Source organism: Trachurus trachurus (genome assembly GCF_905171665.1).
Source record: "Trachurus trachurus genome assembly, chromosome: 13".
Lineage (NCBI taxonomy): Eukaryota > Metazoa > Chordata > Actinopteri > Carangiformes > Carangidae > Trachurus > Trachurus trachurus.
In genome coordinates this window covers 25878379-25891166 of record NC_139892.1, presented here as the reverse complement: position 1 = coordinate 25891166, position 12788 = coordinate 25878379, and the positions used below count along the sequence as shown (strand labels likewise).

Below are 12788 nucleotides of genomic sequence, written 5' to 3'. Positions count from 1 at the left end.
GAGAGCGAAAATACGAAAGAAAAGACTGAAGCAAAGCCTGTCTCCCTGTCAGTCTCTGAAGTGAAATGGATGTGTAATTTATTATCTAGAGAGACCCGTCGTAAGCAGAAGAGCTGTGTATGTGTTGTGGTAGATTGTGAATTGTAGTATGTTAAATGACAGCCTGGCTGGGCGCCACTGAAAACACTGCTCAGATCTACTGTCAGACTGTCACTGGGTTGACGTACTGTACTAGTAGAGAATTCATTTTTTAACCACTTTTATTGCTACTACTGTAAAGCATTTGCTGATTGCTCGTGTTTAATTTATTAATTTATTGTGTGTTTTGGAGTTGATAATTGTAAAAAGGAAAAAAAACAAACAAACAAGGAAACCTTCTCTCTACTAACACTGATGTATGCAAACTGTCTTGATTTTGTGAAGCAATATGACAAATAATGCCAGTGTGATGGTAATGTGGTACAGTTAACTTGGGATTCACAAGAATACAAGATTTTGTTATTCCTGTATTATGGTAGACTAAAACTGTGGACATAGAATAAATCAAGAAGTGAAAGTTTGGTGTGAAAGTTCCTCTTTAAATACATTTTTTGACAGCAAGGATACCACAACTGATGCCTCCCCTACAGATTTTAATTAGTATGCAAAAGTTTGATGTTTGGTGCCCCCTGTTGTTTAAGACAGCAGTTGCATCCATTGGTGTTCATTAGATGACGAACCAGTCAAGAATTCAATCCACATGGGTCTGGAAAGCTGGATGTATTATACAATAACCACTTTTCATGCCAGCATATTGAATATTTTCATACCAAATCCTCACAAATTTTAGTGCTGGAAATTGCCCATGAATTACTATATTTTGGCGGAATGCAGGTAAAAAATAATGATTTTATAACTCGCCTACCTTTTGAAAGATTTGTGCCTCATGGTATTACTATCATTTTCCAGTAATGACCAATGACTAGTGCGTCATTTCCCATTAAGGAAAAAAAAAAGACTAATCGTCTAAACATTTCTTAGTCAACTTTAAGAAGAGATTAGTTGTCTAACTAAACAACAAGCAGCACAAAAAAAATATGTTTCTTTACTCACCAACTGGAGAATGAAGCCTTTTCAAGCATAACACTGATCCTCAAGAGTGAGGCAAACATTGGTCTGCTGCTGGTTTAGACAGCAGGAAAGAAATGTTCTTATTTACAATGTTAAAATGATCCATAGGGACTGTGTCCAAAAATCCATTTGTATTGATGTACATGTTTGCAAATGTTACACAAGTTTCATTATATTGTAGAGGTTTTATTTTATTTTCAACAAAAGCAGTAAGTCAAAATCCCATTGGATTTCATGATCCCATAAAGTATTATGTTAAATCTGCAGCTCCATTGTTATTAAACTTGTAGTTCAAATGGCTCGAACATAAATTTTTATTTAGTTATCCACCAGCAGAGTGTTTTTCTGGAGTCCTGCTATAAACTGCAAATTTAAATCATCTGTTGTCATCCCCATATGTTTGTGGTAATGACAACCTCATGTCTTAAAGACTAATCGTAACCAGAAAGGCCAGGCTAGTCATTGTGATGTCTGGTGGGTCAGGTCCCATTTCCAGGTCAGAAAGGTGGTCTGGGTGTGGTAGGAGATTGTGTCGTAACTGTAGAGTCAGCAGGTTGGTGATGACAATTGCCAATCTTTCATCCCATGTCAAAGCAGCTCAGGGCAGGATGCTGAACCCTCAATGACTCTTTTGCTGTTACAGTTATTATCAGTGTTATTTAAAAGGGTAGCAAGGCAAGTCATCATCCCACAGGACTGATTTCTCCTTGGGCTCTTATATGTTCCCCTCATGTTTTTGTGGTTTTCCTCTGCGTGCTTCAGTTTCCATTGCTTTATGAAAACATTCATCCTTGTTTCTGTGGGTGTCTGTGTGATTGCCTGTCTCTTCTTTCAGCCTAAAGCCAGTGCACTGGCATCCTGGATAAGTCCTCATCTACTCTGATGATGAAGTTCACCGCCACCTATGATCCTCAACTTAGATAATCAGGTGGTGAGAGTCCGCCACTAACTTGAGAACAGATGCAAAACCAACTGAATTAATTTTACCCTTGTTTTAATTTGAAAGGTCCTCAGGAGCCTAGACATTCTTCACTTTTTAAAGTGTTAATGCAATTACCATCTGCATTAGAGAGACATTTCAAGAGAGTTGTGAGAGATTTCATGCAGGACTATCTCACACTTCAAGTCCCACGGGTTCACTCTGAACTAGGAAGATCTGCTTTTAGTTTTTGTGCACCAACCACATGGAAACATCTTCAAAACATACTCATGATTGACACTATCATTACAGTCATTGCTCTCAAACTACCTCACTTCAGTGTGCACCTCTTTTACGGAGCGCTGAGTATTGTCTCCTAATGTTTTAATTTAATCTTAAACTTAATCTGATTTGTATTTTTCTGTTGTTGTACCTCAACATCATTGCAAATGAGGGAAACCTCAAAGGTTTTCGAGGCTTAAACAAAGGTTTGAAATGCACAGCAGAACATAAGAGACCTCATTTGGGCAACATGTATACCATCAGATCAAGAGCCAATCAGCTGCTTTAAGTGGTTAAGAGAATTCATATTTTTCTTTAATTTAAAATACCCTTAGATGAACCTGAAACGTGTTAGTTCTCATTGCAACTAGGCTTCTTTATGTTTATCTTGTTTATTTCTCAGCATGATTGGCATAGGTTTCATGAAGTTACATAACACTTTACAACTAAAATATGTTTATAACTTAAAAAAGAAAACTAAAGGCGTTGTGTGACTAACTGAACATGTATATTAGCCTATATTATATTATATTATATTATATGGAACCGTGTTGTAGAAAGGAAAACAACAAAACAGAAAGCATCTACTGCAGCCATTATCATTACCATTATCTCAAACACCATTACACTGTGTTAAACCACAGACCTTTACTAAATCCCCGTCACGCTCCATGCTCGGCAGGACAGTTCACCCTTCACTCCGCTAGAGTGTGCATTTGGACCCAGCTACATTCATGTGAGTGTATCATGTCAAAAGAGGAATGTTCATACAATGAGGGTCTGTGTATAGTGGCTCCGCTATTGCCGCGGTGCACCACACGGACAAACGATTGTCAATGGACTATTTGAGACGGATCTCAATCGGTTTATGCAACGGCTCCCTGCGTTTCTGCTGCGCGGTTTTTCACTTGTAATTGGCAACCAGATCCTTCTTATCCGGGTGGAAAGAGAAAGACACAGAGAGAAAGGACTAATTTCCTAAGAAAAATGCCGTGAGTCTTGAAGTTTAGTGGCTTTCGTGTGTTCGTAGTTTCTCCTATTTTTTTTTTTTTGGGCGACCAGTCGCTTACTTTGAATTAATTGCTGGCAGCCTTACTGTTTTTTGGACTGTTTAATAAGTGTGGCACGTTAAGGGGGTAAAGTAAAGCTGAAAATGTGCCAGGGATGTAGGAGGCTGCCCATCGGTGAAACTGAAGTGAGGGATTCATGTGGAATATAATTTAACTGTGAGCAGGGGTCGAGTCGTTAAGCAAGAGCGGATCCATTCCAGCTGTGAATCCACGAGCCTTTCATGTTGGTAAATCATTTCAGTTTTAATTAGAAGCTGACACGGTGCGACCCTTGAGGAAGAAATCACTAATCAAATTCTGCAACACTGGGACTTTCGAACGGCTCTGTGGAACATGAGTTCATGCTGACCTTATCTTACTTTAGGAAAGTGTTTATAACCTTTAATATTTTTTATAACGTTTCGTATCAGTCTGACCAGATCATTGTGTAAAGTGTCTTGTCAACAAATATCATAGGCTACATCGTGTTTCTCTCTGGTGAGTTTTTGCGTGCAGTCTAGTATCGCTCTTTCCACATGGGATCATAGCCGAGTCCATACGCGTTGTTTTCTTCCATGCTCGTACTGTGGTCCATTTTAACCTCAGTGAGTGGACCTCAGTGTGTGTAAACTTGTCGGGGACCCGTGGGCATGGGAGAGGCGACCCCCGCTCAGTCTGCTCCAGGGGCATTCGTACCCATGTTGGGTGTCGGTTTAGGACCTATTCCCGGTGGGGTCGGGAACGGGCAGGTGGTGGCCACCTCCAGAGGCTCGGCGGTGCCACAGCTGCACAACGCCATCGTGGAGCGTTTGCGCGCCCGCATAGAGCTGTGCAGGAGGCACCACTCCACCTGCGAGAACCGCTACCAGAGAGGTCAGGCCGAGAGCTCAGACCGGGAGCACGAGAGCACGCTTCACCTGCTCAACATCGTCCAACAAGGACCCGGAAACCGAAAGGCGAAGGGCAGTCGCGGTGGATCGAACCAGCAACCTCCAGAGTACAGCAGATCCAACGGAGAGCAGAAGGGTTCAGAGGGGGAGCAGAAGCTGTCTACACGTATAGCGGTGAGTTCTGTGGGGGTGGGGGTGGGCATCCCATTTGGTGATGATGGCGATGATGAATAACCACCAATAATCTATGATGTTGGTAAAGATCGTGGCGGTGGCAATGCTGAAGTGCAACTCAGAAAATGAGAGGTGACAACCCTTTTTTCTGTATGGCACTTGATATGCTACACAATATGTCAATCAGCTGAGAGTTGTAGTTAGGCCTACTTCAGTGATGCTTCTAGTAATGTTCCCATGCAAATTACTCCAACTACTCTGCTGGGACTTGCTGTTCAAATAGTTGAGGTTTTTGTCCAAACTTACAGAACAACCAAACCCTGACCAAATGGCACAACCTGCAGGCAATGAAACAATGTTTTAAAACAAGAGTAATAAACTCTGGGTTCCTGATTCTTTACAGATTAAAGGGAGACCTGAAGTAGATGGGATGATGCAGGATCACAAAGCTTGTTTGCAAAGCAATCCATTCAGAGGAAATCGTTTTGGGGTCACTGGGTCATGGAGATGTTTTACATTTAGTGCAAACCATGTCAACATCTTCTACTGTGCAACTGATCCAAACAGATGGATGCAGGCACAGTCTGTGGCTTGTTTAACCCATTTATTATGCACCGTTATCTCATTTTGCAGCACAGATAATTCAGTTTCCTTTGTATGTGACATTAATCAGCAGATTTTCAAGGCTACCTGTTGTTGAACAGTGTGTTTCTGAAAGCGTTTTGTACAGCAGGCTTTTTGGTTTCTTTATCTCTTAGAGAGTCTGTAATTCTGAGAATCCTCTGAGTGAAGCGCATTGAGAGTGAAGGATAATGTAGTTTGCATGTTTTCCCTGAACAGCAGAGCCTCACAAAGAACATAGGGTAGGGAAACTTTGCTGTGAAACACAGCACAGCTTTCTGTGTGCCTGCTGGTGCTGATAGGACCGACTTCCTGTATAGCATCTGTTAAGGGCACAGCCAGTGAGATGTGAGATTTATTTTGTTGTTTTCTTTCATTGGGCATGAGGGAGTTCAGCAGCTAGGCTATGAATTATTTCCCAAGCAGTGTTTCAATATGATGTCAAAAGGGTGAAAGCTTGCAGATGTTCCTGCACTAGATTTGCTTGAGATGCAGGATGGAAAAATAAACAATGTAATATTTTTTTCCATTAAAGCCATAAAAGGGCAGCGATGACTGTCAGTTCATTTATTGTTATCATTAGAATTGGGCACAGGATAGGCCTGCAGTCTACTGCATGTTAAGTAACTGAATTAGCTTATTTGTCAAGAGATCAGCATATAAAAAGCACATTCTCCATACAGTCTTAAAGTACAGTAAAGTGCCGTTTAGCTTTCTAGCTAGTTTTCATGCCGTTGTGTAGAGTACAGCTGCGGAACATGATGGGAGGCAATACACAGCAACACAATGGATTACAGTGACTGTCTAAAAGAGGTCAGGGAACATCATTATCATGTACTGTTTCATTTTCAACTGATGTTGACTCTGGAGTAGCGTGTTCTACAGAAAACTGATGAGTGCAGCAAGATGGTGTGGAGGAAATGAAGTCCTGGCGTACATGTTTATATCAACCCTGAGGTTAATATGTTTCTTGCAGCTCACCATGATTGGGTGAAGCAGAACAGCAGCAATTGCAGAAATACCCTTCAGTGCATTTATATGGCATGTACCCTGCGTTTGCACTGCAGACAGTTCATTTTTAAATTCATTCGAAATGTGTAAAAAGTGCAATTACTTGTAATATTTAAAAGATGTATTTTTGTATCATCTCTGGTTCTAAAGACAGTAAAACTTTTGTCTCCAATATTTCCTGGGGTGCAGCTGTAATTCACCATACTACATTCTTCTGAATTAAAAAGTAAGGCTTCTACAATGGCCACATCTGTGCATGTTATTGACTGTTCACATTGGAATTTGCGATGGAAATGTACACCAAGTGAGGGGCAAACAACACAATGGATTATGACCGGCTGGGAGCGCGGAGTGAGCAGCACTTAACAACGGTGCTCATTGAGACCAGATTAACAAAGGATATTCTCTTAGATGAAATTGGAGAAATGGGAAAGAAGAAGAGATGAGAGCTTACTTATCCAACCACTCAGGAAGTGATTTTCCTTAATGCTTGCATGAACTCACCCAAAGCTTTTGGATATTCATTATGTTTATTCACAAGCAGTTTTTCAATATTTCCCTTACCTGTATCAGAAAATGCATTCATCATAGAAATAGGTCACAGAGGAGAGCTTACAAAACATTAGCCCTGTATTACAATCTACAGACATTCAGTTTCATCAGATCAGGAGCCAACAACCATATTACATTGTCTATCAACAATACAGATAGTGAGTACAGAAAATAAAAGCTTAACAAACATAAGCCTGATACAGCCTTGCTGCATGTAGCATGCCATGCATTGTCATGCCCTATTATCATGCGTTTAACAAATGGCTCACTAAGCACCTTCTTGAAAGATGTGCTGGCCATGAAGCTGTTTGAAGCACAAGGCCCCCATATAAATGTTTAGAGCCACTGAATACATTTCCTGCACATGTTTACTTAAAGTCAAACAGGCCTTGAAAAAGCAGTAGGCGAGGGATGCCTGGTGATTAACAGTCCTGTGTGCACTGGGAGGATTTTGTTATTTCCCTGTCTTGTAGTAACAGATCTGGGAACTATAGGCCTAGAGCAGCATGTGCACAAAGTGCTCTGTATCGTGATGTGTTCACTTGTTATGCTGTCCCACTCGTGACTCAATGTGCCATCCACATGGCAGCAGCTCTTGTGCTCAGGACCCCCACAAGCAGCTACGCTACAAGAGAAATCTTGTGAAAGGCTTGCAAGATTGATTAACAGGAAAGTAAAAAAGAATGTGTGCAACACAAAATAAATGTGTTGTTTTTTTCCCTCAAGACTTTGAGAGTTAGTGGGGTCAGGAGCTAAAAGGCTGAGAACTACTGCATTGAAGGATTAAAAGTTTATGTTTATATAGCCTGTAATAATAATAATAAAAAAATCATCACACACAAAAGAGATATTTTCTTCTCGCTGCTAAATGTTTGTGACACCTTCTCTATTTCACTTTGTTCACCCAACATGACATGAGTGCTGACCTCTGTATCCACCATCACTGAGGTAACTGCAACTTCCAGTGGATTGACAGCCTGCTCAAATAGTATGGAGAAAAAGAAATTCCTTGTATTCTCTTGTGGTCATATATGATGGATGAAGAGTGTGTGCATGTGTGCTAGTATGGGGCGGGGTGTGCACTGTAAGTGTTTCCTGGCATACCCTATTTGGCTGTTGAACCGCCTGAATCAGAGCTGCCGGTGGTCTGATTTCAGCCTGGCTCGGCTGTGATGTGAAACAATTAGCCCAGGTCCATGGGGGCCACCCACAGTGAAGCCCACAGCTTTACCCAACCCAGTGGATGCAAAAAGGGCCCATGTTCAGCCCACAGACCATTTCCATGTTGTCATGGGAAGGCTGAAGTTTTTCTTTTTGGGATAGCTGGCTGTCAGTCGAAGTGAATGCTGAATTACTTTAAGTCCCCTTTAGTGTGGAATAGAATTGCTGCGGGTGCTGTTTATTGACAGCGTGGCTACACTGTAAAGCCTGATGTGATTAAGCTTGTCTCATTGTGTAGACTGTAGCTGTGAGATGACTTGAGCATCTCATAGTGCTCTGATTAAAAGACATTAAAATGGGCCTCCATATACTGTAGTAAAGCCATCTGCTAATCTCCTTCTTCTATTTAGGATTAGTCATCATTGCAAGATATGGTTTAAACACAGCCACAATCCAATTCTGCTTATGTGCAGTGCATCTCCTGCTGTGGAATATGTGTTCAATATTTTTGTCTTATTTTATTACATTCTGAATGTGACAGCATTCTGTTTCCAGATAATGTTAAGTTATTATGATAGTTTAAAAACACATTAATGAATGAAGAGTGTTTATTGGCAGTGCACACTTCTGGATCGTGAGTGGTTGAGAATATTATACAACTTTATATAAAAACTGTAAACTTGTTAGCTTGACAGATTTTAACAGCTATTTGTAGAGTTACCATAGATCTCATTTAACAAAATGAGACCCACAGGCACCAGAGTAAAATGTGTTATGGAGGATGATTGAAGTTTAATGATGTTTGCTTATGAAATTGTTCTTTTTATACTCATTCATTCAAGTATAAAAGTGGATATTACGACCTCTCTGTGCATACATTTCTGTTTGTCTTCTGATTGACAGCACATAAACAGAGAGGGGCCACTGTTACATTTTGCTGGCTTTTTACTGATACACATCAGCCAGATTTACTGACTTATGTCATAAAAGTTGGGGCCACGTGACTTTTATGTTCTGGACATTCCACAGTCATATCCAAGGGCAGTTCATAAATTTTTAGCACCAACTAGACTACGTAAGCATAGTTTGCCTATAAGGAAGAGGGAAGTATAGGTTAATATCGCACACACAAGGCTAATGCTGTGGCCTGTCAGTTTCCAGGAAATTACTGCCTCTGCAGGACATTTGTTTAGACAGTATGTTGATTCTGACTTCGTTAATAGCTACTGTATCATCTTCTGGCTAAATCGTGCATGAAATGAATGTCTCTATTCCCCAGTAAACATAGTTTTATGATAACATCAGCGTACATGTGTTCTAAACAGCTTAGCTACACATAAATTTTGTGATCATGATTGCAGTGTCCTCAAGGGAGAGCGGGGTACAAGCTTCAACAAGCTTTTCTTTGGTAGCCAACCCAGACACCAGATTTTTAACAAAGAACGCTGATGACAGACTTTTCTCTGAGGAGCTTTATTTTTCAATCCCATTCAGTTAATGACAACATTTACTAAATATATCAGAGAGTGTATTTCCAGACTTGTAAACTACAGCTTTTGATTTCATCCAGTGTCATTATGGCAAAAGGTCAGGATTTTCAACAGCGTGATGATGTCAGAGGAAATTCAGTGTGTGGTCCAAAGGACTATGGTTTTTGATTTTGAGGACGTTTTCAAAGCTAAGCATGTCATCGCAGTGCTGCTTCTCTTTACCTCACGGATATCAAACCATGTATCAGTGGATTTCTTCATGGCTCTCTTTTATTTGTCTGTCCATTCTTGCTAGCTGCTCTGCTGACTACCCAGCTCTAAACAATGTTGTTAATGCCAGAAAATATGCATCACTTCCTGTGCACCGGTGGATTTCTTTTCCCCAGAAAAGACCTATGAGACACTGGCTGACTGTTAAGGCCAACAGATTTACAGTAAAAGCTTCCATGAGCTTTTACTGAGTTTACATGAACTTCCACGTGTAGACTTTATCAGTCAGTGAAAAACAACTAAAAATGTCAAGAAAATTGTGACACAGGTGTATTGGCAGCAAAACAGGTGGGATTACCAACTGGCATTTAGGAGTAGTCTGTAAAAACTTTCCCATCTGGCTCAACTATTCTCATCATACTCCCTTTTGTGTGACCTCTATTATTATCTATCATTCCTATGTATTTGGTTTTTCAATTTCTTTCAGACAAAGCTTCAAAATTTGCTTATGGAAAATCTGAGAGCTGGAAAGAGTTTCATGTCTTTTGTTAAGATGACCAGTCAGGCCTTTTATACACTGTAATCAGAGTTAGCTAATAAAACTAACACTTAGTCACCATTTTGATAAAATAAATGATTTTGGTGTTGGATGATGCATTCAGTGTTAATGTCAGCAGAGGGAAAAAGAAATCCAGTATCATTTCTTTCTTTCTTTGTTTCTTTTTTTTTTTTTTTTTAAAGGACAAGGCTCAGCAAATGTGGCGCCATGCAGCAGCAGTGTGGTGGAAATAGTGCTCTGTGAATCTGGGACATCTCTGTACCTGGCAAGATTTGTATTTGCCTTCCCCTGAAATGAGTACGCTTTCATTCTTTTCTGGGCTAATTTAGATTTTGTTAACAAGTTCCAAACACACATAGAAATGACAGCAAAACAAACAAACGCGCGAAATAAGAAAACAAAGAACAACATATGACTCAAGGATGATGGAAGTTTCCAGGCACTCAGCAGGGCAGTGAGGACGTGTGTCAAATCAAAGGCATTCATGGATCATCTGTTATACAGTATCTCTGTGGTGTTTTAAGAACCCCCTCATCCTCCCTCCTTCTTCACAATCCCCCACTCCAACACACTCTACCACACGTCCGCCCGTCAGACACACACGCACACATGCGCACACACACACATCCCACCCTGCTGCACATGCCTCATGTTTTATTCAGCAGTCTATGGGAAGGCTGTATCTGTCTTTGAAGAGTGCTGCCGAAATCATGTAGTAGACCCATCTCATCCTCAGTCTTCAAGGGATGATACAATATAAGTGGGTACATGCTCAGACCTCTGACGGTCCAGGTGGGCCAGGTCTGCAACAGCTCGGGCTTCAGGGTAAATTTAACCAGTTGTACTGGAGCCGCTGCCTGAGCTGGGTTAAAAAGCCTTCCCTGTGTAGATATCTGGTTACTGTCCTTGTCCTTGTGGCCTGTATCCTGTCTCTAGCAGAGCTTGCAAGGTAACAGCTTTACCTTCAGATACCATGTGAAAGCTGCAGAGAATACATGATCAACATCAACCTTGCATCTCTTCCCTGGTGGTGTCAGGCTTTGTTGTTTTTGTGTATTGAGCCTGCTAATTTACTCTCAGTAAGGAAAACCACTAACTGTGGTAATGAATAAACGGCCGTCTATATCTGTTTGTACTTAAAAAAAAAACAACCCCACGGATGTGATGTCTCTAATGGGGAGACATTTGATTAATGAATTGAAAATTAATCTATGGCAGCTTTGTTTTTGGTAATTGTTAAAGTGTCTTATCTGTTTGTTACATCTTCTTTGTGTGAGAATTTGCTGCTTTTCTCAACTTCATGTTATCATTAATTGAATTGTGGTCTGGGAAACTGTGATAAGCCTGATTAAGTACTTTGCAGTCAATTAGATTTGGCCTTAATTGTGTCTATGACATGATATTTATCTAGAACTCTAACCTGTAATCTGATGAGTTCACCTAAAATTAAATTTAAAAGAGAAATCCAAAAATGGTGCTCAGTTGTTTTAAATTTCCTTGTTCATCTTCCAACTGCAAATTAGATTCTGCAGTACACTCTTGTGAATATGCGTAGATACTTGTTTCATGTTTTGAATATGAATTACCCCAGTATTCAGTGTTTCATCCATGTGAACATTTCACTCGGTTGAAATACCTCCATTCCCAAAGGGTTCGGATTAGAGAGTCCCCACTGTATCCCTTTGTTGTTGATTTGTGCTTTCAGCATGCTTCCCGTTGTTGCCAGCACTTTGTTTGAATTTTCAAGCATTATGTGGACCTAAGGACACGAAACATATTATCTGTGCCACTGCAGTCAATGGGGAATTTTAGGAGGACTAATACATTAGAGCGTATTGTAATTCCTAAATCCATTTGACGGAGGAAACATGTTATTTATGGCTTATCATCATCTGTAATTTGGACATAAAAAAAAAATATATCTTCAAGGAGGAATACGAGAAGACCATGTCCACATACATCTATATCTTCTGAGGGGCCTTGTAGAGGTTTCTGTTCATGCCTGATGCGATTTCTTCTGCTGAGAGAGCTCTTTGAGGTTTGTCAGGTTTTTCCTGCTTGACTTAATTGAAGAGAGGGCAGGATTGTGTGTGAGGAAAAAGACAGAAGGGGAGGAGGGGGGTTGCCTTGGAGTGTCTTTCCACAAGTGCTTTGCTACTCAGTGCTGAAACTGGAACCCTGTGGGAACAAACATGTTCAGGTGTATTTTATGTGCCGCGCATGGACGGTATATGCCTGCAAAACAAAACTGAACACAAGTACTTTGCCTACAGTGGACAAGGCCTCGGAAAGAGACACTGGTTTGTCTTTGTGTGTTTGGTTTGGGATAATTTCTTATTGTCATATACGACATGAGGGTTTTGTTTTGGAGCTGAATTAGAGCAGTTGTGTGCTGAGATAAACAGGAGCTTATCTATAACTGTTCTCACACTTATCTGACTGTCAGCTACCTGATATGTCAGAGTTTCCTGGACTTGTGTAGCTGATGTTGTAAACAGATCTGATTATCCCAGCTGCCACTGGGGAACTGGGTGTGGTGGATGTCCACTTACGTGTTACCGTGCTCCCACAATGTCTCCGTCCTCACCTTTGCTGCAATTCTTTACTTGAGTTCTTTACTTGAGTTCCCATAAGGATTTTTAAGTTCACAACAAGATCTGTTTCTCAGACAAAACCACTCGAAGCACGAATGAAATCCACCATCGTACTCCTCTGCTGAGGAACAATCGGGTTCATAGCAAAGCAGCTTTATTTGCAGGA

At 40.7% G+C, this 12788-nt stretch overlaps 2 protein-coding genes across 2 annotated transcripts in view; one reads left to right on the top strand and one right to left on the bottom strand.

Annotated features, from left to right (window-relative positions):
* yap1 (Yes1 associated transcriptional regulator) overlaps positions 1–12788 on the bottom strand; it is a 139435-nt gene that overhangs the window by 74035 nt on the left and 52612 nt on the right. The window lies entirely within an intron of this gene.
* The window catches only part of maml2 (mastermind like transcriptional coactivator 2), a 34581-nt gene continuing 24929 nt past the window's right edge, over positions 3137–12788 (top strand). Inside the window, exon 1 of the mRNA XM_083984461.1 lies at positions 3137–4424. Coding sequence (XP_083840587.1) covers positions 4011–4424 — 414 coding nt within the window. The 5' untranslated portion in view covers positions 3137–4010. The remainder of the gene's footprint in view (positions 4425–12788) is intronic.